General features: G+C 39.3%; 1 protein-coding gene across 1 annotated transcript in view; it reads right to left on the bottom strand.

Moving 5' to 3' along the window:
* Positions 1–12,756: 12,756 nt before the first annotated feature.
* LOC108800424 (synaptotagmin-A-like) overlaps positions 12,757–24,788 on the bottom strand; it is a 177,776-nt gene continuing 165,744 nt past the window's right edge. The window contains exons 6-7 of the mRNA XM_018572406.1: positions 20,144–20,277; positions 12,757–13,076 (exon numbers count right to left, since the gene is read on the bottom strand). Of these exons, the coding sequence (XP_018427908.1) occupies positions 12,867–13,076; positions 20,144–20,277 (344 nt within the window). The 3' untranslated portion in view covers positions 12,757–12,866. The remainder of the gene's footprint in view (positions 13,077–20,143; positions 20,278–24,788) is intronic.

Raw genomic sequence — 24,788 nt, 5'->3', positions numbered from 1 at the left:
AAGGGCCATTTCCTGATGGATTGGTGCGTGGTCAGAAAACAAGATAGTCATTGCATTCTGTTTTTATGTTGATTGTACACATCGTCAAAACTTTTATGGAATTGGGGTTGTATGTGTATTATTAAAGTAGAAACATATTTGTCAGTAAAACAAAATTAAGAACAATGCCCTACAAGCAGGTTAAAGTGGAACTATGGCCCTAAAATCTAACCATTTTGAGTAGGAAGGTATTGTATTACAGAAGGGGCATACTGTGTCTGTTCTGCAATAAAGGCTTTTTACCTTTCTCCTTGCAAACTAATTTATACTGTACACTAAGCTACGCATTCACAGGAATTATATCATCCCACGATGGCCAATCAAGACAGCCAAAGACCCTGCACCAAAAGAAGCTGGGAAAAAGCAAGGGAGCTTATGAATGACTCATCTCTGGAAGTATATGCAGGTTTTGGTTCCACTTTAACAACATGCAAATAATTCTGAAAATGCGGTTCACAATTTTCTGCTCGTATCAGCTTATACTCAAAGGCTTCACAGGGGCTGATCAGGATAGGATCCGTGCACAGATCCTCTCCTGATCACAGCAATACAAAGCGGATGTCACCGCTGCAATGGAGTATATGGAGTGTATGGAGTATAAGCTGATTCTGGAGTATAAGCTGTGTCCCTACAGTTTTTTCCTCCACCTTGCTATGGAGGAAAAAACAGAATCCATATAACTTGCTATGGAGGAAAAAACAGAATCAGCTTATACTCAAAGACTTCACACAGGCTGATCAGGATAGGATCCGTGCACAGATCCTCTCCTGATCACAGCAATACAGCAATAGCACCTAGAAAAAACAGAATCAGCTTACACTCCATATACCTTGCTATGGAGGAAAAACCAGAATCAGTTTATGCTCCATATACCTTGCTATGGAGGAAAAAACAGAATCAGCTTATACTCAAAGACTTCACACGGGCTGATCAGGATACGATCCATGCACAGATCCTCTCCAAATCACAGCAATACAAGGCGGATGTCACCGCTGTGACATTGGGTCCCTACAGTTTTTTCCTCCACCTTGCTATGGAGGAAAAAATAGAGACTGCCGGACCCCAGGTTGGTCTATGGGGAATCAGATGTAAATTAACATGTGTCTGTTTACATCAGATTACCCCCGATCTGGCATTATCTCTGATCCTTATGTTTCTCTGGATGCGGCTGGAGGCGGGGGTAACAGGTTGTAAATGTACGCTCATCCGTTTACACATGGCTTTCCCATAAACTTCCATTGGGCATCTGATCGGGTCTGCCTGATAAACAGACAAGCAGACCCCATCGGACCGGCCGTGTGAAAGGGGCCTAAGGGCTTGGTCATGTCATGTCTGTTGAGCTGAGTTTTTTTGCATACCGCTGCACATATATAGTGTGAGCATGGTTCATAGAAAACAATTACTTGTGCCCTGTTCACACCATACATTTCTGATGAAGTGCGCAAAAACAAAGCTCAACAAAGATGATGTGAACAAGCCCTAAAGAAATTGCAGCAAAATAATAAATTGAAAACAAGCATCACTATAGCTGAAAAGCTGGTTTTGTACTTAAATGTACAAAATATTTACTTAAATGGCCTTAAATACTTAAATAGCCAAAACTTTTTTTTTATTTGCGTAAGGAAGGGTTTGAACCCCTGTCAGGTTTACTGCTGTCTGGGACTCTGTTACAAAGAGTTCCCTTCACTCGCTGTACCATGGATAACCATTTCACTAGACAGGAAGGGAAGGAAACTCTCCAACAGTAAAACAACAGGATGTTTTTAGTTAAATAGGGGAAGGCTAGAACCCCTGTCAGCTTTTTATTGTTGTCTGTTTTCCCTGTTGCAGATTTCCCCTCACTTTTTTTCCCCAGGACAGGAACTGAAGTGAAATCTCTCCTATATAGCAGTGAAAAGCCAACAGGGTTTCTAATCCTTCTCTACTCTATCAAAAACAAAAAAAAGAGTCTTAGCAATAAAGCATTTAACACATTTAAACAATGCACTTGTATCTAGCAAGTTCTCTGTAGTTGTAGTTATTCCCATATCAACTATTTCTAAAGGTATTTTAACAGAAATGTCCTTCTCCTTACTCTTTTATTACCTTTCATGTTATCTAACAAATAAACACGACAGGCTGTGAAAACAACCAGACATTAAACAGGCGCTGATGAGATCAGAAGCACTCCATCTCTGCCACCTAAAAATGCTCTGCTGCTTCCTCATCCTGCAACCAAACTCCAACCACCAGTGGTAAGCTCTTTCTTTGTCACAATTGTTTTTTCTGTTTTGAAAATTTCAGAAACAGTGTAGTACTGCAGATTCTGCATTTATGAACTATTTCATAAGCGACAATGGTGGCTCTGAGAGGGCAGGCAGCAATAACAGACAGCAATAACCTCATATGATGTCACATGGTAGGAAAGGCCCTGATCTGTTATCTGCATGGTGGAAAGCATTGTCAATGGCAAACTTGCACCTGTTTCAAGGGCCAACTAAGCTGAATACAAATGAAACTTGCAAATTTTAAAAAATTTTTGCAATTGTTTTTTTAAACAATGACTAGGGATCCATCCAGCATATCTTTTTTATTTTCCTGATTTCAAAGACATTGTACTTGACTGCTTTCTTACACTCTTATTAAACACTAACTGTAAAATAAAAATAAAATAGAATGTTGATTTGTCACAATCTGTCCTCTGGAAGCAAATGTCATTTTCAAAATGTTTTACACAGTTACATAGTATTTGAGGTTGAATAAAGACATATGTCCATCGAGTCCAACCTATTGTGTGTATGGTCCTACTGATGGATGTGTATGTATGGGTTCCTGTGTGTTCTCATTTTTTATTGGTACTTGTACCCTTGTATATATTACGGTCTCTGAGGAAATCGTGCAATCGCCTCTTGAATGATTCCACACTCTCAGCCGGAATCACAGCATGTGGCAGAGAGTTCCAGACCCTGAATGATCTAACAGAGAAAAAGACCCTTCGCCCATTGTGCTGAAATTTTTTTCTCCACTAATTTTAGGTGGTGGCCTCTCCATCCCAATTATGAGTTTGGTCGCCTTCCTCTGGACTCTTTCCATTTCGAGGACATCCTTTCTGTTCACTGGTGCCCAAAACTGGACCGCATACTCCAGATGAGGCCGAACCAGTGATCTATAGAGTGGCACAATTATAGACTTGTCCCTGCAAAACATTCCCCTCTTAATACAGGAAAGGACCCTACTCGCTTTGTTTACAGCAGCCTGACACTGCGAGCTATTATTTAGTCTGTGGTCTACAATGACCCCCACATCTATTTCCCTTTTGGACTTCCCCAGTGGAGCTCCCATCAGTATGTAATTTGCATTCTTATTTTTAACCCCAAAGTGCACAACTTTACATTTATCTACATTAAACCTCATCTGCCGTGTAGTTGCCCACTCCCCAAGACGTATTAATGTGTATAATAGGCCCCGTTCACATTGAGCGATTTATCGCACGGTAATTCCCGCGATATCGCGGCAATTTACCGCGCGATATCGCTCTCCAATGCTTCTCAATGGGGCAAAGGGTCCTGCTGTCGCGGGTCGTGTGTCGCTACAGCAGGACCCTTTTTGGAGCGGATTTAGCCACAATTCAAGCTTGCTCAATGCAAGCATTTGCGCGATATCGCGTAAAATGCAAATCGCGCGACAAACGCGCGATTTGCGAACCGCTCAATGTGAACGGGGCCTTATGGTGACACCCTCAGCAATAATACACTTGACAGGTTTAGAAAGAGGCATAATGATTTATCTCTAACCTCGACCCTCCAATGATTTATTTAGGCAGTACTTACTATTTAAAAAAAGTGGCAGTGAGTAGCAGTTATAAAGTAGGTCAATTCGATTTTTTTTAACTTAATCCCTGAATTTTGTTTTATTGTCATGATGTCATTTATTGTATTAGGGTCAATTAAATTATTGTTGATATAATTGCTTTTCTTTATCAGACAAGGCTCTGGAGGCCCTGATCCAGTGGCTGACTTGGGGTCACTCCCACTTGTGTAGTATGACATCCTAAAATCTAAAAGCTCTATCAAGGAAAGGGTTTTTGTTTGTCAAACTTTTAAAGTACTTCAGAATGGAAACTATACAAACATATATACCAAAATCACAACATTTGTATTACCATCATAACATATTAAATTACATGAATGACATGAGTCCATTGGGACTTGGGATATGCTCATTGGGAAGAAGCTGTAACAGAAACTCATAAATATGGAAGGAAGGGAGGAAGTGGCGGTGATGATAAAATGCCTTAAGAGACTAAACAATACTATGTTCTCATACAATCCTTGCTTGTCTCATTGCATTTTTCTCAAAAGCTTTTGCTTGACCTACACCATCAATGAAAAAGAAAAAATATGACAAGGAAATGATGAAAAGTTTTTGGGCTACAAACTAACTGTACAGGATTTTATGACGTTAGAATAATGTAATGAATTCATGTCATTTTATATTTTATGATGTTAAAAATGTTTTTGTGATTTTCGTATAAATATGTTTGTATAGTTTCAAATACAAGCTACCTTAAGTATCATATTAGATAAAAGTTTAAAATCCTGTTTTCATACATTAACTTTGTTTCAGGTATGTGTTCTCTGGCCACTTGATTTTGCCACCCCCCCTGGTATTATAGATATTTGGGGATATACACTTCCATTTCCCTAAATAATGAGGATGATTTACTAAAGGATATTGACAAATCATCACATGTAGAACAAACATATATATTTGAGCCAATTTGCTAATATCATCGTATATTCATACAATAAATTGTGTGAATATTCACTTCAAATATCCTATCATGTGAAAAGTAAATTCCAGTTTATTTCTTTTTTATTGGATAAATTTAGTGAATATTTACACAATTTAGTGTGTGTGATGATTCTCAACTCCATTAGTAAATTAGCCCAAATATGTACATGTGTTCTGGAGGAGTTGATCAGTAACTTAATATTTTCTCCCTAAAGAGATACTGTATATAAGAAAGACGTGTGAAATAAATTTGCATTTCGCTGCCCCTAAATATTTTGTCCTAGCAGCCTGTATTGTGTTTTAACAGTTCTTTATTAAACACTTATATTGTTGGACATTCCTCAATAATATCCATGGCAGTCAGTGAAATAAAAAAACAGCTGGTTCATTGGGTCTTGTGTTAAACCTGCAGAGAATTAAAATCAACCAGCAACAGGGGGGTTGTAAATGATCGTTTGATCTTGAGAGGCTGACCCGGAAATCAATTGAGAGAGAGAGCACGCGCACGCACGCGGCGTGCAGGAGTGCGGAAGCGGAGGTCGGGGAACCGAGCCGAGAGGGGGGCCGGTGGCGGGAGCTGACCGGCGGCGGGATCTGACCGAGAGGGGGACCGGTGGCGGGATGAGAGAGCGGCGGGCCGGAGTAAGCACGCGCGCAGGAGCCGAGAGGCAGGCTGGACCGGAGCCCAGGTCCGGAAGTCGGCGGGACCAGAGCACAGCAGCCGGGGGAGGACGGCAATCGGGAGAGCCGAGCGAGGGGCAGGAGAGATGGAGGAGCCCGGAGGTCGGCACCAGGAGGTCCGTGGGACCAGAGGATGGAATTCGGGGGAGGACGGCAGCAGCAGAGGAGAGGTGGAGAGGGCGGACGGACATGCGGGAGCAGGCCTGGATTCCCCACAAGGCCACCGAGGAGCATAACAGTCATGGAAAGAGTCTGGACATAACGCACCAGGCTGTCGTGGAGTGTGGTCTGGATGAGGAGGGGGGCTCGGAGGATCAGGATCCCGAGGTGGGGAGCTGGGTTACTGTTAGAAGGCAGGGGAGAGGGAAGAGTGCAAGAGAAGTCAGCCCTTATCTGATTCACCCCAATAAATATGCCAAGTTGCATGATGTTGGGGATACCAGTTCAGGGGGGACACTGCTGGAGCAGGATGCATCCTCTATCCGCAGGGGGAGTGACTGCTCCGGCGAGGATGGGAGCAGGATGGAGGGTCATAAGAGGCAGATCTTGGTGGTGGGAGATTCCATCATCAGGCGGACTGACAGGGTAATCTGTCATCGGAACCGTGAGCGTCGAACAGTGTGCTGCCTACCGGAGGCCCGATTTCGACACGTTGCGGAACGAATTGAAAGATTACTAGATAGGGTTGGGCACGACCCCGCTGTCATGGTGCACATCAGCACCAATGACAAAATAGGAGGAAATTGGAGTGTCCTAAAAAGGCAGTTCAGAGACTTAGGTGCTAGGATGAAGGAAAGGACCTTTCACTTGCGATATAATAAAAATAAAATTACTTAAATTAAATGGAGATAAATTAATCGTAGATAAAAATAAAAATAATACAGAAATAATTAACAGAGGAGTAGATAGTGGGCTCTCTCCAGTCAACACAGTTAAAATAGTAAACACAGTTAAAATAGTAGAAACAGTCAATGTAGAAAATACATTGTCAGAGGTGAATACAATTAGAAATGAACGACCTATGTCAAGGCCAAACAATAAAACTAGTGGGGAACAAGAAGGATGTAAACTTTTGTCCCATAACAAGACAGGAATTAAATGTATGTACACCAACGCTAGAAGTCTAGCAAATAAATTAGAAGAGCTTGAAATTATGATATTCAAAGAGGACTTCCATATAGTGGGTATAGCGGAAACCTGGCTAGACGGCACACATGATTGGGCTACTAATATAGAGGGGTATAACCTGTTCAGGAGGGACAGATGTGGGAGAAGGGGGGGGGGGTTTGCATTTACGTTAAAAACTATCTAAATATGCACATAAGGGATGATATCACGTCAAACAGCGGAGAAGACGTGGAAACCTTATGGCTGGAGCTCGATATGACGGACACTAGCCGTAAACTTATTGTGGGTATTTGCTATAAACCTCTGAATATCGGGGAGGAGGGGGAAGCAAATCTACACTCCCAAAGAGAAATAGCTGGGAGGGCAATGTAGTCGTGATGGGCGACTTCAATTACCCGGACATCAATTGGGCTAATGGTACCTCAGGATCGACAAAGGCGGGCCGATTTCTGAACTTGTTGCGAGACAATTTCTTGGAACAGATGGTGGAGGTTCCAACTAGGAAAAATGCCATCCTAGATTTAATCATTACTAATAATGCAGAGTTAATTGAGGATATTGTAATTGGGGAGACACTGGGTAATAGTGATCACAATGTGATTACTTTCAATATTGAATACAGGAAAGGAAAGAGGGATGGACGGACAAGAACCCTAAATTTCAGAAGGGCCAAATTCGATAAGCTGGGCAACCTAGTGGGGGAAATAAAATGGGAAAACTTATTTCACAACCTAAACTCAGACCAAATGTGGGACTGTTTTAGGAACACATTACATATTGCTATTTCAAAGTGTATACCTTTGGGTAACAAAAGCAAAAGATCAAAGACTAAACCTATATAGCTAAATAAAACTGTAAAACTACACGTTAAGGCAAAGAGAATGGCATTTATAAAATATAAGATGGAAGGGACGGCATTGGCGTTCCTTAACTACAAAGAATGTAATAAAAGATGCAAACTAGTAATCCGGGAAGCTAAAATACAGTGCGAAAAGCATATCGCCACAGTTAGTTAAAAAAAAATAAAAAAAAATTCTACCAATATATTAACAGTAAAAAGGTAAGAAAGGAGCAGATAGGCCCAATAAAGGACAAAAATGGGAAGTTACTCACAAATGACAAGGAGAGGGCCGAGGCGCTGAACAATTTTTTCTCCTCAGTATACACTCAGGAGGGAAACGGGTTCGACGTACGTGATAAAACACATAGTTCAATCGATAATATACCACAATGGTTGACGGAAAGCGGAATAGAACATAGACTTAAAATGCTCAATGCAAATAAAGCAGTTGGACCAGATAACCTTCACCCCAAGGTACTTAAGGAATTAAGCCAGGTTATAACAAGACCATTATTCCTAATTTTTAAGGAATCCTTAGTGACTGGTAGGGTACCATGTGATTGGCGGAGGGCTACGGTAGTTCCAATATTCAAAAAGGGGGCTAGATGCCAACCAGGGAACTATAGGCCGGTCAGTCTAACATCGGTAGTTTGTAAACTGTTAGAAGGTATAATTAAGGACTATTTGGTAAAATTTGTTAAGGATAAGGGCATAGTTAATGACAATCAGCATGGGTTCAGGAAAGACCGTTCCTGCCTGACTTACTTGCTAACTTTTTATGAGGGGGTAAGCAGAGATATGGATGGAGGGAGGCCGGTAGATGTGGTATATCTGGATTTCTCAAAGGCATTTGATAAGCTTAATACACAAGCTGAGAGGTATGGGCATAGATGAAGTGGTGTGTTCATGGATAGAAAACTGGCTACGGGAACGTGTCCAGAGAGTATCTATAAATGGCACCTTTTCAGACTGGGCTAGTGTAATGAGCGGTGTGCCTCAAGGATCTGTGCTATGTCCCATATTGTTCAACCTATTTATTAATGATATCAGGGAGGGAGTGAATAGCCATGTTTCTGTGTTTGCAGACGATACAAAAATAGGGAGGGTATTAGAAACGGATCGTGACAATATAACATTACAGGAAGACCTGGATAAAATAGGGGAGTGGGCAATAATATGGCAGATGAGGTTTAATGTCGATAAATGCAAAGTAATGCACTTTGGAAATAAAAATAAACAAATGGGCTATACCATCATGGGTATGCCACTAGGGAAGTCAGAAATAAAAAAAGATTTGGGGGTCATTGTAGACCACAAACTGAATGGTAGCTTGCAGTGCCAAGCTGCTGTAAACAAAGCAAGTAGGGTCTTTTCCTGTATTAAGAAGGGGATGTATTGCAGAGACAAGTCTATAATTGTCCCACTTTATAGATCATTGGTTCGGCCTCATCTGGAGTACGCGGTCCAGTTTTGGTCGCTGGTACTAAGAAGGGACATCCTTGAGCTGGAGAGATTCCAGCGGAGGGCAACCAAACTAATTAGGGGAATGGAGGACCAGAGCTATGAGACAAGGCTACTGAATTGAAACATGTTCACGTTGGAATTAAGGAGATTAAAAGGGAACTATGGGGTTAAGTCTTTTCCCCATAGTTCTCCTTAGGGTAACGGGAGGATACAAAATAGCGTCCTCCCGTCACCCAAGGCTCAGTATACCGGGAGCTGTAGCTCGCGGTATACTGAGACGCCGCAGTATACCGCGAGCAGCTGCTCGTGGTATACTGAGACGCCGCAGCTGAAGCGGATCCCGACAATTGTGCCGGGATCTGCCCAGCTGCGTGAATTACAGCTGGCTCTGCCTATCCAAAGGCAGAGCCAGCTGTACCCGCCCCATCCCCCGTCCGTTCCACCAGTCAGCGCTGGCGGATCGGAGCGGGGAGGGGGGAATCCAGCCCCTCCCCTGTCACGCCGTGACAGGATCGAGAGGTGAGCGAACGCCTCCTGATCTACTGAAGCGACCTGTAACAGTCTCATTGTCACAGGTCGGCTAGAACTATGAGGTGAGTGAAAAGCACTCACCTCATAGTTCTCCTTTAAGGGGGATATGATTTTCATGTACAAGATGTTAAATGGTGACAGCAACATTGGCAACCAACTCTTTAAGTTTAAAAGGCCACCATCTAAAATTGGTGGAGAAAAAATTCCAGCACAAGGGGCAAAGGGGGTTCTTCACAGTAAGAGCGGTTAGGGTCTGGAACTCACTGCCACCGGCAGTGATTTCAGCTAAGAGTGTGGAATTGTTCAAGAAACTTTTGGACGATTTCCTGAGGGACCGTAATATTCAGGGGTACAAGTATTCCTAAGAATGAGTAGAGCATGGACCTATATGGGTTGGACTTGATGGACTTATGTCTTTATTCAACCCCAAATACTATGTAACTATGTAACAGAATTTTGTTTATATTTTAACCTGCGCTGAAAAACTGACTGATTACTAGAGGCTACATACTTTTTGGATTTCCTTTGTTTTTATACATGAGTCCAAAGTATTTACTTAACACTTCCTTGTAATGCATCAATATTGTCTTTTTTTATTGTCTCTATTGTCTTTCAGGCAAATGAATGGCGTCTAAAGAATTTCACAACTTGTTTTTAATTTTACCATAAATCACATTGATATATTTGACTTATCTTTGGTATGGTAAATCTTAGAATGAATTGCAGACTTCAGAGTTTATTTTCTAATTAATTCCTTACTTGTAAGGGTTAATTCACAAAATAGTCCATATTTTAGTAATACATAGATAGTGACTTCCCATATCTTTCAGGCATTAAGTCCTTACTAACGAGCCTTTCTGCTAGAGTTCCTTGCTCTACCCCCACCCCCCTACCTTCACTAGTCATAGAGTGTCACTGGATTTTTTGCATCAGGATTGGCCACATTCTTCCTTTCACCTCATTGCCCTAATGTAAAATCAAATACTAACTAAGCAGGATAGTAAAATTCTCCTGTAATGTTTATGCAAAGATTAAGCTAAAACTTTTGAAAAGGTCTCCCCCAGAATCCCCAACAGATACACAAAGCTAGCAAGCAAGTAATTCCGCTAGCAACTATCCGTATATCAATTTTGGATTGTCTGACCCATTAACTGGCTACTTTATTTGCAGTATTCAAAAATAGAAAAAACAGTAGAAGTCTTTGTTGACATCTATGCAATTTAAAGCTCTTCAGCCACCACTCAACAAAAGTAATCCCATTATTTTCTATGCAGCCCATTCACACCTATGCATTGCACTACAGTGTGACTTTAAGCCTTCATTCACACTTGTACAGGTGCAACATTTTGTGCATATGTATGTGCATTTTTTGTGTGGCATGTATTGAAATAAATGGGCCACCAAAGAAGTCTGTTTTAATGTTTTGTTAAACAATGTGATGCATCATGCATTTTGGTGAGATTTAAGGTACCTCAGTGCATCTTACACGTGTGTTTATACAGAGCACCCAGATGCAAAGAGGGGCTTAGAAAGATGAATGTGATTCCATTGGTGCTACATAGTAACCCAGGCTTTACCCATACTTTATTTCACCCTTACTGGCCCAAATAAAAACACATATAGCATGAAACCACATAAAAAAAAAATTAAATCGCAAAAAAAGCACAAAAAATGTACAACAAAAATGTGCTAGAAAATGCATGAAAATGCAGTCACACAAGTGTTAACGAAGGCTAAAAGAGCAGTAATAACATCTAATAAAGTATGTTAAATGCACATTTCTACCACAACTTGTGTAACCAAAGATCACTGAAATCTGTATATAAGCATAAATTCTCAATTAAACTCTTATTCTGGTTGACATAGTGAGAATAAGGATGTGAACATTAAGGGAATACAACAAGTTGCTTTACATTTTACGTCTCAGTAAGCTAAATTAAAGGGTCAGTCTGTCTAGAACTGAAATGTTAGTTCTGGATATATATTGGTTTGCTAAATACAATGGTAATATCTGTGCTTCCTAACTTCACAAGATCTGCTATGGTCATGAAAATGGGTTCTACTCTCCCTGTTGGGTTTTTTTCTTACAAAATATGGACAAAGTGTAGAACTGAGAATCTTCCCAATGACAACAAGAGGAGTGAGACTCCAAAGTGGGATGGTAATTGGAAGCTAAATTTGGCCAATAAGTGTCTAACCACAATAGAAGCATATTATTTGGATGGATAAACACTAGGAATGCACCGATACCAAGTACCGTACTCGGTACAAGTACAAGTACACATACTTTCGAGCTCCAAGACTAGACTAGAGAAAAATTCAAAAGTTAGGAGGCAGCTGTCATTTGTAAGGAGCATACGGAGCTCCTGGGATTCGTACATATCCGTTTTAATGTATGATTTTGTTTTATAAATATAAATATAGGGATGCACCGATACCATTTTTGCAAGTACAAGTACTGATACTTGCGCAAGTACTAACAAATACAAGTACTGATACATTTTTGTTTATTGCCATGTGACCGTTTTTCTAAAACAGTACAGACTAATGATTTCAGGACAATGGTGGAGTGCCAGAGCTAGGTCCCGGCCGCAACTGCTGCAACAATGGTAGTTCTCATGAAAATGCAGGGTATCCGCACTGGTATGTGAAAAGTATCGGTGCATCCCCAGTAAACACATTAATAAAGTCTACATTTTTGAGATGTTAAGATATCATATGGGAATTACATATCCACTTTTAATTACTTTAATTTTGATCTCCATTTTGGAGTTCAAGTGAAACAGTATACAAAATGGACAGTCAATTCAAATCACTAAGAGATCTTTTTTTTTTCATATCCCTTCAAGTAAATGTTTTTTTGTAGGTAAAAGTTTCTCTTCACCTGACTGAATTACATTAAGAATTAACATTCTTCACAAAAATGTCTTAAAATTGTCAAAAATCTATCCTCATATATCTTTTGTGTCCCTGATCATTCTCAACAAATATATTTATTTTAATGTTGCACACTTAGTTTCTTCACCCCTAAGCTTTCTAAGGCAAAGTTTTTAATGCTATTTCGGTGAAAATTAAAAAATATCTAAAAACTAGTTGTAAAAATGCATACAGGAACCATACTGGTGCTTCTATGCTTCATAACCTATAAGAAAAGATTGTTTCAATGATCAGTTCAAGTATTTTAATTTTCATATTAACCAGCTGAGATATTTTGAAAAAGGATACTACCTCTTGGCCAAGTCCTATAAATATTTTAGTAATTTACAAAAATTACCACAAAACAGGAGGTTTCTCAAAGCTATTTCACAGCTACAGCTTTGAACAGGTATATACAACAGCAGCATGTGGAGCTGTGCTTGCACAAACACACACATACACTCCCACCCACATTCACACAGAGGAAGTGACATCATGAAGTCTTCAGTCCAAGGGCAGCATCCACTTCCTCGTCTGGCTGTAGAGTGTGCCACTGAGCAATTGGCCTTCTAGGATTGGCTAGCATATCAGACCAATGACGTAACTCAATTCCTGTAGCATTGCAGCCAACAAAGATCTTTCCAATAGCTTCATTTTTGCCAAGCTTGTCATAATCAAGCACCGTAAGGACCACTTGTACTTTCTGTGGACATAAAACAAAAGAAAAACTAAATAAAGTTATTAAACAATATGGTACCCCTGAAATAATCAATGCTAATATTGCCCCCTGAAATTAATTTTTTCAGTGCTATGGCCTTTTCAAGGAGATACACCTACATTAGACACCAGCTGTCCATAACACAATCATTCTTTTGTTGAACAGGCATTTGATAGTAAATGCATACTGAAGAATAAAGATAAGTTAACTTTTGAAAAGTTTGATTAGTTGTAAAACTTAAAAACATGTGAGCCTCCAAAATGTCTGAATTACAAGCCTCACTGAAGTCAATGGGAATCCAAAACGGGCTCCAGAAATTTTGCATAGGAGAGCAGCACATTGTGCAATATTGTGCAGAATTGAAGTCCTTAACCTCTCTGGAAATTTTTTTATTCCCATGAGTTTTTGGGGCATGACAGCTTTGACTGTTCTGACAGGAGCAATGTGAATATGACCAGAAGCAGTTCAAGCATAAGATGTAGCAGGGATAGCAAGATATTGTTCAGAGTTTGGGCCTGATAGGTGGTAGGAGCCTTGGGATTGCAGGGTAACTAGAGAGGTGGGTATAGGTGCAGAAGTAGCACGAGACAGTGATTTCAGAAATTGTACAGGCTTGGGCCTGTAGGTGGAAGAAGCCTTTGTGGTGGAAAGGTAACTACAGAAGTAGGCAAAGGTGCACAAATTGTGTGAGGCACTTTTTTCAAACATTGTACCAAGAACAAGGTGCTTGTTAAATGTCGTCCAGTGATGGGTAAAGCTGGCTATACAGATATAGATTATCTGAGGATTTTCTATGGTCAGATGGAAAGTGCAACAGATTCCTCCATCTACGCTAAACTGTGTGGATGAAGGAATCTCCCGATGGGCCAAGCTTCAGTATCTTGCTAGTCCGTCCCCGAAGGTTGTCAAAATACCTGAACAATCTGATTGGATGCAGGCATTATTCAGGTTTGAGAGCAAGCAGGACCGACTAGAAAGATACTGAAGCTTGGCCCAGTGGAAGATTCCCCCATCCACACAGTTTAGACTAGATAGAGCAATCTGTAGCACTTTTTCCATTTGCCCATAGCAAATCTGCAAATAATCTATAGGTGTATGGCCAGCTTAAGTAACTCAGGAGGCTTCCTTTTATACCAGAGTAAATATAACATTTTCCAGCAGCTCTGATTGCTTTGGAGGTCATATGGCACACAGAAGCCATTTGGAACCAAACTGAAAGTTAGCTTTGGCTTGGGTCATCCAAATTCATTAAATTTGGCCTGAATCTAATCCTGTCTGCATTTTGGGACCAATTCTACATGAATTGAGAATTATGTTCTCATATCTCAAATAACATGATTATAACATTATTTGAAGGAGCAAACATACTCTCCCCAATACTTAGAGCCAGATAGGGACACTGCAACTGTCACATGTTGGCTCTAAGTCCAAGAACTGACTGATTATGCAACCTTTGATCATCTCTCTGTCTCTTCTCCCAGCAGAGAGCCGTAATTGTTGGTCACTTTCTCCAACAGGGAGCAACAGACAGGGGAGTGGGTGTGCACGACTGACTGACTTTAAACCAAGTGCAGAAAGGCAGAGCCATCTGTCACTTCAGTAGCCAATGTGGATGCAACAAAATTACTTCTAGTAATTCTAGTAATTCTAGGGATACTTCTAGGCTGCAGCACGGCTCCGTGCTGTCAGCTAACAGCTGGCAAAAAAGAAGTGAATCCAAAAATAAGGCTTGGCTTTACTTTTCTTTTAAGTTATTTATATCAGACAACAGTCCAATTTAATAATGTGGGTATAACAACATCTTTTCAATAATCCTACTAGATTCCCAAACAACAAATAATGGAAATGAAAAAACAAAAACATTTATGCTTTAGAAGACATTTGAAATGTCAAGACTGTTGTGGAAATTTTACTAGGATGTGTTTTTAGTGTAATATTGTCATCATGTCTCAGTGTCCGGATTTCTGCGTCACGCTCGATTGGAGCGTGACCCGGATTATTCGGCACTGGAAATAAACCATTGGAGTGGATATGGCGGAGCAATGTTCTCTTAGCGAGTATGTGGATGCCAAGCTAGGGCCCCTGCGCGGTGCGTGGATTTATTAGCGTGGCGTGTATACATTTGCTTTGAGAACATAGTATTATTTAAGATACATATCTGCATTTTTGAAAGGAACGTGCGTTGGTATTTCTGATGCGTCTGATCAGCGCGTTGGAAGTAGTATGGCATTGTCCATGCACATAAGCTCCCATCAATGCAAATCATAATAACTTTATTGGGCATTGCTCACTGAGCAATGCTGGATAAAGTTCGCTCCAGTGTTAACAGGAGATTAAAGATGGCGTCGTCCATGTGCAAACATGCTGCTTCCTTTGTGTAAGTGTTTTTGGCGGGAAATCCATTGTTAACAAATGTGCACGTGAAACATAAACTAGCAGCTGCTAACTGTGCACGGTGCTTCACATGCATGAGCATACCCTCCCCTTTTCTATTGTCTATTCAGATGTATACATGTGTTTCATTGGCTGGCTCTGTATTCTATTGTTGTATGAGGAAGTGGTGGCTGTTGTGGCCAGCACTTCCTGTGTTACCCCTATAAATAAAAAAGTCTTCCTCAAGTGAGGAGGACAGCGACTGAGGATCTGACGAGACAACAGCGAGTGTCTGTGTTTCCTTGCTGAGCACATTCAGCCAAATTATACCGGGAGAGCAGAGAACTGTGCTTTTAAGCGCAGCGGATTTAAATACGATATACATTTCTATAACAAGATCATTTCTCACGTTGAATGCAAATTATTATTTATGGTCCACACCTGGATTTGGTCAAAAGGAACTTCAAAGCTGAATGACTCATTATAGTAGGGATTCAGTGTGTTTTTCTTAATGGTGGTTTTTTTCTTCTTCAATCGCTTGCCATTCTGCATGAGATGAATCTTCACATATGGATCTGGAGAATTGATTTAAAGAACAAAAAGGAAAAATAACAATGCAGAACAAAACAAAACAGAATAACAGAACGAAAGAGGGTATTAAACATATAAATCCAGAATTGTCCGATAGATGTTGGAGAGGTATCTTAGAGGAGGGGACATACTTGCATATCTGGTGGACTACAGCCGTTTTCAGAGTCAGTATTTGAAATATATAACTCTATAGAGGGACAAAACATTGAAAAAGATCCCTTAATGGCTATATTATCACTGATACCTGGATCTCTAAAAAATATAAAAAGCGATATCCTAAGATTTGTACTGGTTGCAGCTAGAGTTAGTATAGCGCGTGGATGGAAATCAACGGCACCACCTACATCAGAGAATTGGTCTAACACAATGAAAGAAATAAGATATATGGAGGAACTAAGTGCAAAGGATACAAATAAAAAGGAAAGTTACAAAAAGATATGTGAAAAATGGGGAATATATAGACAGACAGAGGAATTTAGAAAGGTGTTAGAAAAGGATTAAGTAGTAAGAAGGGGACATAGAGGGGAAGAAATTACGTATCCATAGACACTACTGATATTACTACAGAAATAGAAGGGTAATGAATACACGGCCAAGTTGCAAAATTATGACTTCTGGATAGATATATAAAATATTAATTCAGATTTTAGACCTGTATGAGTGACACGATAACAGGGAAGGAAGAATGTATTCTGGAGGATTGGGAGAAAGACGCAATGGGGGAAGGGAGGGTAGAAAAGAGGTTTTAATTGGGGAAGTGAAAGGGGCAAGGTGGATGGGGATAGGCACATATAAGGTTTGTTAATGGAATGTAATTTTTGGGATTTACTATTTAGGTTTATATTAAGAGTAGGAACACAGATATATAGGGTAGATTAGAGGATTAAAGTAGGTAACACAAATAATTGGAGAATTTGTCTTTAAGACTTAGTTGAACACATGAAGAGTGTATACAAAAGAAGAGTAGAGTGATCACCAAGAGGAGGTGGACAGGGAGACAGACACAGAGTTTAGATTACGGGGAGGGAAATAACATTACAGGTGTATAAATGCTGACTTCACCCCAATCCAGAAGAAGATATGAAAGGTGGGAATGAATGAGAGAAGAATGTGGAGGTAGATTTGTTAGAAATTGTATGTGAAAGATATATGTACGATATACTTTTGTCCTGTTTCTTTTTTTTAAATGCACTATGTAAATTGTATTGTATTTAAGTGTAATTATAATAATTAAAATATATTGAACAAAAAAGAACTTGGAACCTTTAAAAGATCATGACTCCTTCAAAAAAACAAAATGAATTCCTACGTAAGGAAATCGAAAGAATTCAAAAAAATCTCAGACAAACAAAACAAAATAAATATCAAAGACACCTTGACGACTGGGAGAGAGGGAATTTTTTTGATCTAACAAATAGAAGAGGGAGAAGTCCCTCCAAAAAAAGACAATTCAGAAATAAAGAACGATATATGGAGGGAACAAGTGAGAGTGAAGGGGAACACACATATAAGACGGTCAGTTTTTTAGATTTAGAGGAGGAGGGGACATAAGCAAAGTTCAAAGAAAAAAGAGGAAACATAGAGGGAAACGCAACAATAAAAAAACAAGACAACAGTCGGGAGAACAGAGTGATGACAAGGCGAACAAATCAACGCACGTAGATCCAAACCATACACAAGGGGAAGAGATATCTCTAAATGTGATTAATCTCACCAACTTTGAGTTGAAAGCACAACATATAAACCTATTAAAACGAGGTTTATCATTTTCCCCTGTTAATGGAATGGACGATTTCACAATTTACAAAGATTTCAATTTATTTTTAAGAAAAGTATATTTAAGATGTGTCCATGAAAGAAAACTAATTGACCCTACGTTTGATGAAAATAAAAGAAATGATAAAGAAAATATGGATATCTAAGCCTTGAAAGATTTAGAAGCTCTCCTTGAGGAGAACCTCCGGAGATGACTCCGGGGATACCCCACGGAGAATCACCCCACTTAAACCAAAATCAAAGACCATGCCAACATTAACTAATAATATATAGATTATCTGAGGATTTTCTATGGTCAGATGGAAAGTGCACCAGATTCCTCCATCTACGCTAAACTGTGTGGATGAAGGAATCTCCCGATGGGCCAAGCTTCAGTATCTTGCTAGTCCGTCCCCGAAGGTTGTCAAAATACCTGAACAATCTGATTGGATGCAGGCATTATTCAGGTTTGAGAGCAAGCAGGACCGACTAGAAAGATACTGAAGCTTGGCCCAGTGGAAGATTCCCCCATCCACACAGTTTAGACTAGATAGAGCAATCTGTAGCACTTTTTCCATTTGCCCATAGCAAATCTGCAAATAATCTATAGGTGTATGGCCAGCTTAAGTAACTCAGGAGGCTTCCTTTTATACCAGAGTAAATATAACATTTTCCAGCAGCTCTGATTGCTTTGGAGGTCATATGGCACACAGAAGCCATTTGGAACCAAACTGAAAGTTAGCTTTGGCTTGGGTCATCCAAATTCATTAAATTTGGCCTGAATCTAATCCTGTCTGCATTTTGGGACCAATTCTACATGAATTGAGAATTATGTTCTCATATCTCAAATAACATGATTATAACATTATTTGAAGGAGCAAACATACTCTCCCCAATACTTAGAGCCAGATAGGGACACTGCAACTGTCACATGTTGGCTCTAAGTCCAAGAACTGACTGATTATGCAACCTTTGATCATCTCTCTGTCTCTTCTCCCAGCAGAGAGCCGTAATTGTTGGTCACTTTCTCCAACAGGGAGCAACAGACAGGGGAGTGGGTGTGCACGACTGACTGACTTTAAACCAAGTGCAGAAAGGCAGAGCCATCTGTCACTTCAGTAGCCAATGTGGATGCAACAAAATTACTTCTAGTAATTCTAGTAATTCTAGGGATACTTCTAGGCTGCAGCACGGCTCCGTGCTGTCAGCTAACAGCTGGCAAAAAAGAAGTGAATCCAAAAATAAGGCTTGGCTTTACTTTTCTTTTAAGTTATTTATATCAGACAACAGTCCAATTTAATAATGTGGGTATAACAACATCTTTTCAATAATCCTACTAGATTCCCAAACAACAAATAATGGAAATGAAAAAACAAAAACATTTATGCTTTAGAAGACATTTGAAATGTCAAGACTGTTGTGGAAATTTTACTAGGATGTGTTTTTAGTGTAATATTGTCATCATGTCTCAGTGTCCGGATTTCTGCGTCACGCTCGATTGGAGCGTGACCCGGATTATTCGGCACTGGAAATAAACCATTGGAGTGGATATGGCGGAGCAATGTTCTCTTAGCGAGTATGTGGATGCCAAGCTAGGGCCCCTGCGCGGTGCGTGGATTTATTAGCGTGGCGTGTATACATTTGCTTTGAGAACATAGTATTATTTAAGATACATATCTGCATTTTTGAAAGGAACGTGCGTTGGTATTTCTGATGCGTCTGATCAGCGCGTTGGAAGTAGTATGGCATTGTCCATGCACATAAGCTCCCATCAATGCAAATCATAATAACTTTATTGGGCATTGCTCACTGAGCAATGCTGGATAAAGTTCGCTCCAGTGTTAACAGGAGATTAAAGATGGCGTCGTCCATGTGCAAACATGCTGCTTCCTTTGTGTAAGTGTTTTTGGCGGGAAATCCATTGTTAACAAATGTGCACGTGAAACATAAACTAGCAGCTGCTAACTGTGCACGGTGCTTCACATGCATGAGCATACCCTCCCCTTTTCTATTGTCTATTCAGATGTATACATGTGTTTCATTGGCTGGCTCTGTATTCTATTGTTGTATGAGGAAGTGGTGGCTGTTGTGGCCAGCACTTCCTGTGTTACCCCTATAAATAAAAAAGTCTTCCTCAAGTGAGGAGGACAGCGACTGAGGATCTGACGAGACAACAGCGAGTGTCTGTGTTTCCTTGCTGAGCACATTCAGCCAAATTATACCGGGAGAGCAGAGAACTGTGCTTTTAAGCGCAGCGGATTTAAATACGATATACATTTCTATAACAAGATCATTTCTCACGTTGAATGCAAATTATTATTTATGGTCCACACCTGGATTTGGTCAAAAGGAACTTCAAAGCTGAATGACTCATTATAGTAGGGATTCAGTGTGTTTTTCTTAATGGTGGTTTTTTTCTTCTTCAATCGCTTGCCATTCTGCATGAGATGAATCTTCACATATGGATCTGGAGAATTGATTTAAAGAACAAAAAGGAAAAATAACAATGCAGAACAAAACAAAACAGAATAACAGAACGAAAGAGGGTATTAAACATATAAATCCAGAATTGTCCGATAGATGTTGGAGAGGTATCTTAGAGGAGGGGACATACTTGCATATCTGGTGGATTACAGCCGTTTTGGGAGTCAGTATTTGAAATATATAACTCTATAGAGGGACAAAACATTGAAAAAGATCCCTTAATGGCTATATTATCACTGATACCTGGATCTCTAAAAAATATAAAAAGCGATATCCTAAGATTTGTACTGGTTGCAGCTAGAGTTAGTATAGCGCGTGGATGGAAATCAACGGCACCACCTACATCAGAGAATTGGTCTAACACAATGAAAGAAATAAGATATATGGAGGAACTAAGTGCAAAGGATACAAATAAAAAGGAAAGTTACAAAAAGATATGTGAAAAATGGGGAATATATAGACAGACAGAGGAATTTAGAAAGGTGTTAGAAAAGGATTAAGTAGTAAGAAGGGGACATAGAGGGGAAGAAATTACGTATCCATAGACACTACTGATATTACTACAGAAATAGAAGGGTAATGAATACACGGCCAAGTTGCAAAATTATGACTTCTGGATAGATATATAAAATATTAATTCAGATTTTAGACCTGTATGAGTGACACGATAACAGGGAAGGAAGAATGTATTCTGGAGGATTGGGAGAAAGACGCAATGGGGGAAGGGAGGGTAGAAAAGAGGTTTTAATTGGGGAAGTGAAAGGGGCAAGGTGGATGGGGATAGGCACATATAAGGTTTGTTAATGGAATGTAATTTTTGGGATTTACTATTTAGGTTTATATGAAGAGTAGGAACACAGATATATAGGGTAGATTAGAGGATTAAAGTAGGTAACACAAATAATTGGAGAATTTGTCTTTAAGACTTAGTTGAACACATGAAGAGTGTATACAAAAGAAGAGTAGAGTGATCACCAAGAGGAGGTGGACAGGGAGACAGACACAGAGTTTAGATTACGGGGAGGGAAATAACATTACAGGTGTATAAATGCTGACTTCACCCCAATCCAGAAGAAGATATGAAAGGTGGGAATGAATGAGAGAAGAATGTGGAGGTAGATTTGTTAGAAATTGTATGTGAAAGATATATGTACGATATACTTTTGTCCTGTTTCTTTTTTTTAAATGCACTATGTAAATTGTATTGTATTTAAGTGTAATTATAATAATTAAAATATATTGAACAAAAAAGAACTTGGAACCTTTAAAAGATCATGACTCCTTCAAAAAAACAAAATGAATTCCTACGTAAGGAAATCGAAAGAATTCAAAAAAATCTCAGACAAACAAAACAAAATAAATATCAAAGACACCTTGACGACTGGGAGAGAGGGAATTTTTTTGATCTAACAAATAGAAGAGGGAGAAGTCCCTCCAAAAAAAGACAATTCAGAAATAAAGAACGATATATGGAGGGAACAAGTGAGAGTGAAGGGGAACACACATATAAGACGGTCAGTTTTTTAGATTTAGAGGAGGAGGGGACATAAGCAAAGTTCAAAGAAAAAAGAGGAAACATAGAGGGAAACGCAACAATAAAAAAACAAGACAACAGTCGGGAGAACAGAGTGATGACAAGGCGAACAAATCAACGCACGTAGATCCAAACCATACACAAGGGGAAGAGATATCTCTAAATGTGATTAATCTCACCAACTTTGAGTTGAAAGCACAACATATAAACCTATTAAAATGAGGTTTATCATTTTCCCCTGTTAATGGAATGGACGATTTCACAATTTACAAAGATTTCAATTTATTTTTAAGAAAAGTATATTTAAGATGTGTCCATGAAAGAAAACTAATTGACCCTACGTTTGATGAAAATAAAAGAAATGATAAAGAAAATATGGATATCTAAGCCTTGAAAGATTTAGAAGCTCTCCTTGAGGAGAACCTCCGGAGATGACTCCGGGGATACCCCACGGAGAATCACCCCACTTAAACCAAAATCAAAGACCATGCCAACATTAACTAATAATAGATATATATCGCTTTTCAGAGAATTGGTCCAAAAAGATCTGAATGAAACAACTTAGGACCTTAAAGGCATAGATAATTTAACCCCTATAGAAAGAAAAGCTTTAAAGGAATTAAAAGACACACCAGGTCTAATCATCAAGAACAGTGATAAAGGGGGCAATGTGGTTTTATTAACTGAAAAAATGTATGTAACAGAAGCCAAACGACTTCTTAATGATAAACAAACATATGAAAAGCTAACCAATGCCCCTTTTAAACAACTCATCAGTGACTATAATTTTTAAATAAACATGGCAAATGAAGCAGGTTTAATCACTAAGAAGGAATCCAATTTTCTGAAGACCGATATATTCAATATTCCCACATTTTACATTATTCCTAAAATTCATAAGGACGATAAAAATCCACCAAGAAGACCCATTGTGTCTGCAGTGGGGGGCATTTTGGAAAATTTGGGCAAATACTTAGACCATCTCTTGAAAGATATGGTCCTCGGTTTGCCTTCATATATATAAGACACGGGATGTATTGAATAAAATTGAAGATCTAAAAACCATGGAAAATATCCTTTTAATGGGGGTGGATGTAGAATCACTGTATACATCCATCCCACATGAATGGGGTTTACGAGCAGTGAAGTATTTTCTTGATTTAAATTTTCCAGAAATGGCAGCCCAAAACTAATTTTTGCTGGAGATGCTCGACTTTGCACTCTCCAACAATTATTTCCAATTTTCTGGATCATATTACAGACAATATAGAGGAACCTCAATGGGAGCACCATGGGCACCCGCCTATGCATGTCTCCACTTGGGGCTCTGGGAGAAGGAGGTAGTTTATAATCACCCTATGTACCTGGGCCACGTCAAAACGTGACTCAGGTACATTGATGACGTGTTGATGATATGGCAAGGTAATGAAGATGAACTGAAAGAATTCATTTCCGAGCTAAACATTAATGAACGTAATTTAAAATTAACATTTACCCATAGTCGTTCAGAAATTTAATTTTTGGACCTGATGATTAAAACTGGAACAGGAAGATTGATTACAAAAACCTTTAGAAAGGAGACTGCCGCCAACACACTCCTCCATGCAACAAGTCACCACCCTCTATCACAAAAACAAGGAATCCCCACAGGACAGTTCCTAAGAATTAAAAGTAATTGCACTAAACACTCTGACTATATAGAAGAATCTAAAACCATATATAACCGGTTCAGACAGAGAGGTTATTCACACAGAACTCTTAGAAAAAGTAAAGCAAAAGTAGGAGAAAAAAATAGAATAGAAATTCTCAAAGGGACAAAAACATCAAAAAAAGAGAAACAGAAAAAAGAAAACCATGTTAGAATGATTATTCAATATGGGACTTGTTGGCCGAAATTGAAGCAGATTTTTGATAGACATTGGCATGTTTTAAAACTTTGCCCCATCATTGCTAACATAGTCGGCCCACGTCCCTTATTGACAGCACGTAGAGCAAAAAACTTGAAGGACCATTTAGTTAGCTCAGAGTACAGACCAAGCAAGGATGTCATTTTGTCATTTCTGTCAAAAATGCCAAAAATAAAAGGAATGTACCCCTGTGGCAAATGTCAGGTATGCCCTTATGTACAAAAAAACAAATGTTTTCATAATACGGATGGTACAAAATCTTACCAAATTACCCAATATATAAACTGTGGGAGTAGTAAAATAATATATATGTTAGAGTGTCCATGCAAAAAACTATATATTGGTAAAACTAAAAGACAGTTGCGTATACGTATAGGTAAACACTTCAGAGATATCAAGAATAAGGAAATTGATAGCCCTTTAGCAATACATTTTGCAGACCACCATAATTCATCATTAGAAGGCCTGAGCGTAAAGGGCATCTATGCGTTGAATTTATCCCCAAGAAGAGGAGACTTTGATAAGGTGCTCCAACAAAAAGAAAAGACATGGATATTCAAACTCGATACCATGATACCCTCAGGCCTTAACAATGAAATTAATCTGAGCGTTTTTCTCTAAAACGAAGTTCCACAATAATGACTGAAATTTTGTGTCTTTTTTTCTTTTTATATTTTAAAAAAAAGGTCTATATATGGTAGTTTTTTCATCTTTTACTTTTTAACTTATTGAATGACAAGACCTAAATATGTTCGGAATGAATGAACGATTAGCCATGTCTCTTGTTTTTTATAACATAATCCTCATCTTCACTCTAAGAAACGAGCATACACTCTGATTAAAATTACACAGCAGGTGTGCAAGGGTTACTTAAAACAACCACTCACCAGCCATCCAGAAGGCTCTGACGAAGCCCCGGTAGGCGGGGTGAAATGCATCGGCCGGAGTATGTTTGATCTATCAGCTGTGTAAACCCACACACAAGGCAGCCTCCATGAAAAAGTTCAGTTTAAACACGATGAGGGGAAGACATCTGTTTGGACCTTCAGTTAA

Source organism: Nanorana parkeri, unplaced genomic scaffold, assembly GCF_000935625.1.
Source record: "Nanorana parkeri isolate BGI_ZX_2015 unplaced genomic scaffold, ASM93562v1 scaffold2020, whole genome shotgun sequence".
Classification (NCBI taxonomy): Eukaryota; Metazoa; Chordata; class Amphibia; order Anura; family Dicroglossidae; genus Nanorana; species Nanorana parkeri.
This window is presented reverse-complemented; position numbering and strand designations above follow the sequence as displayed.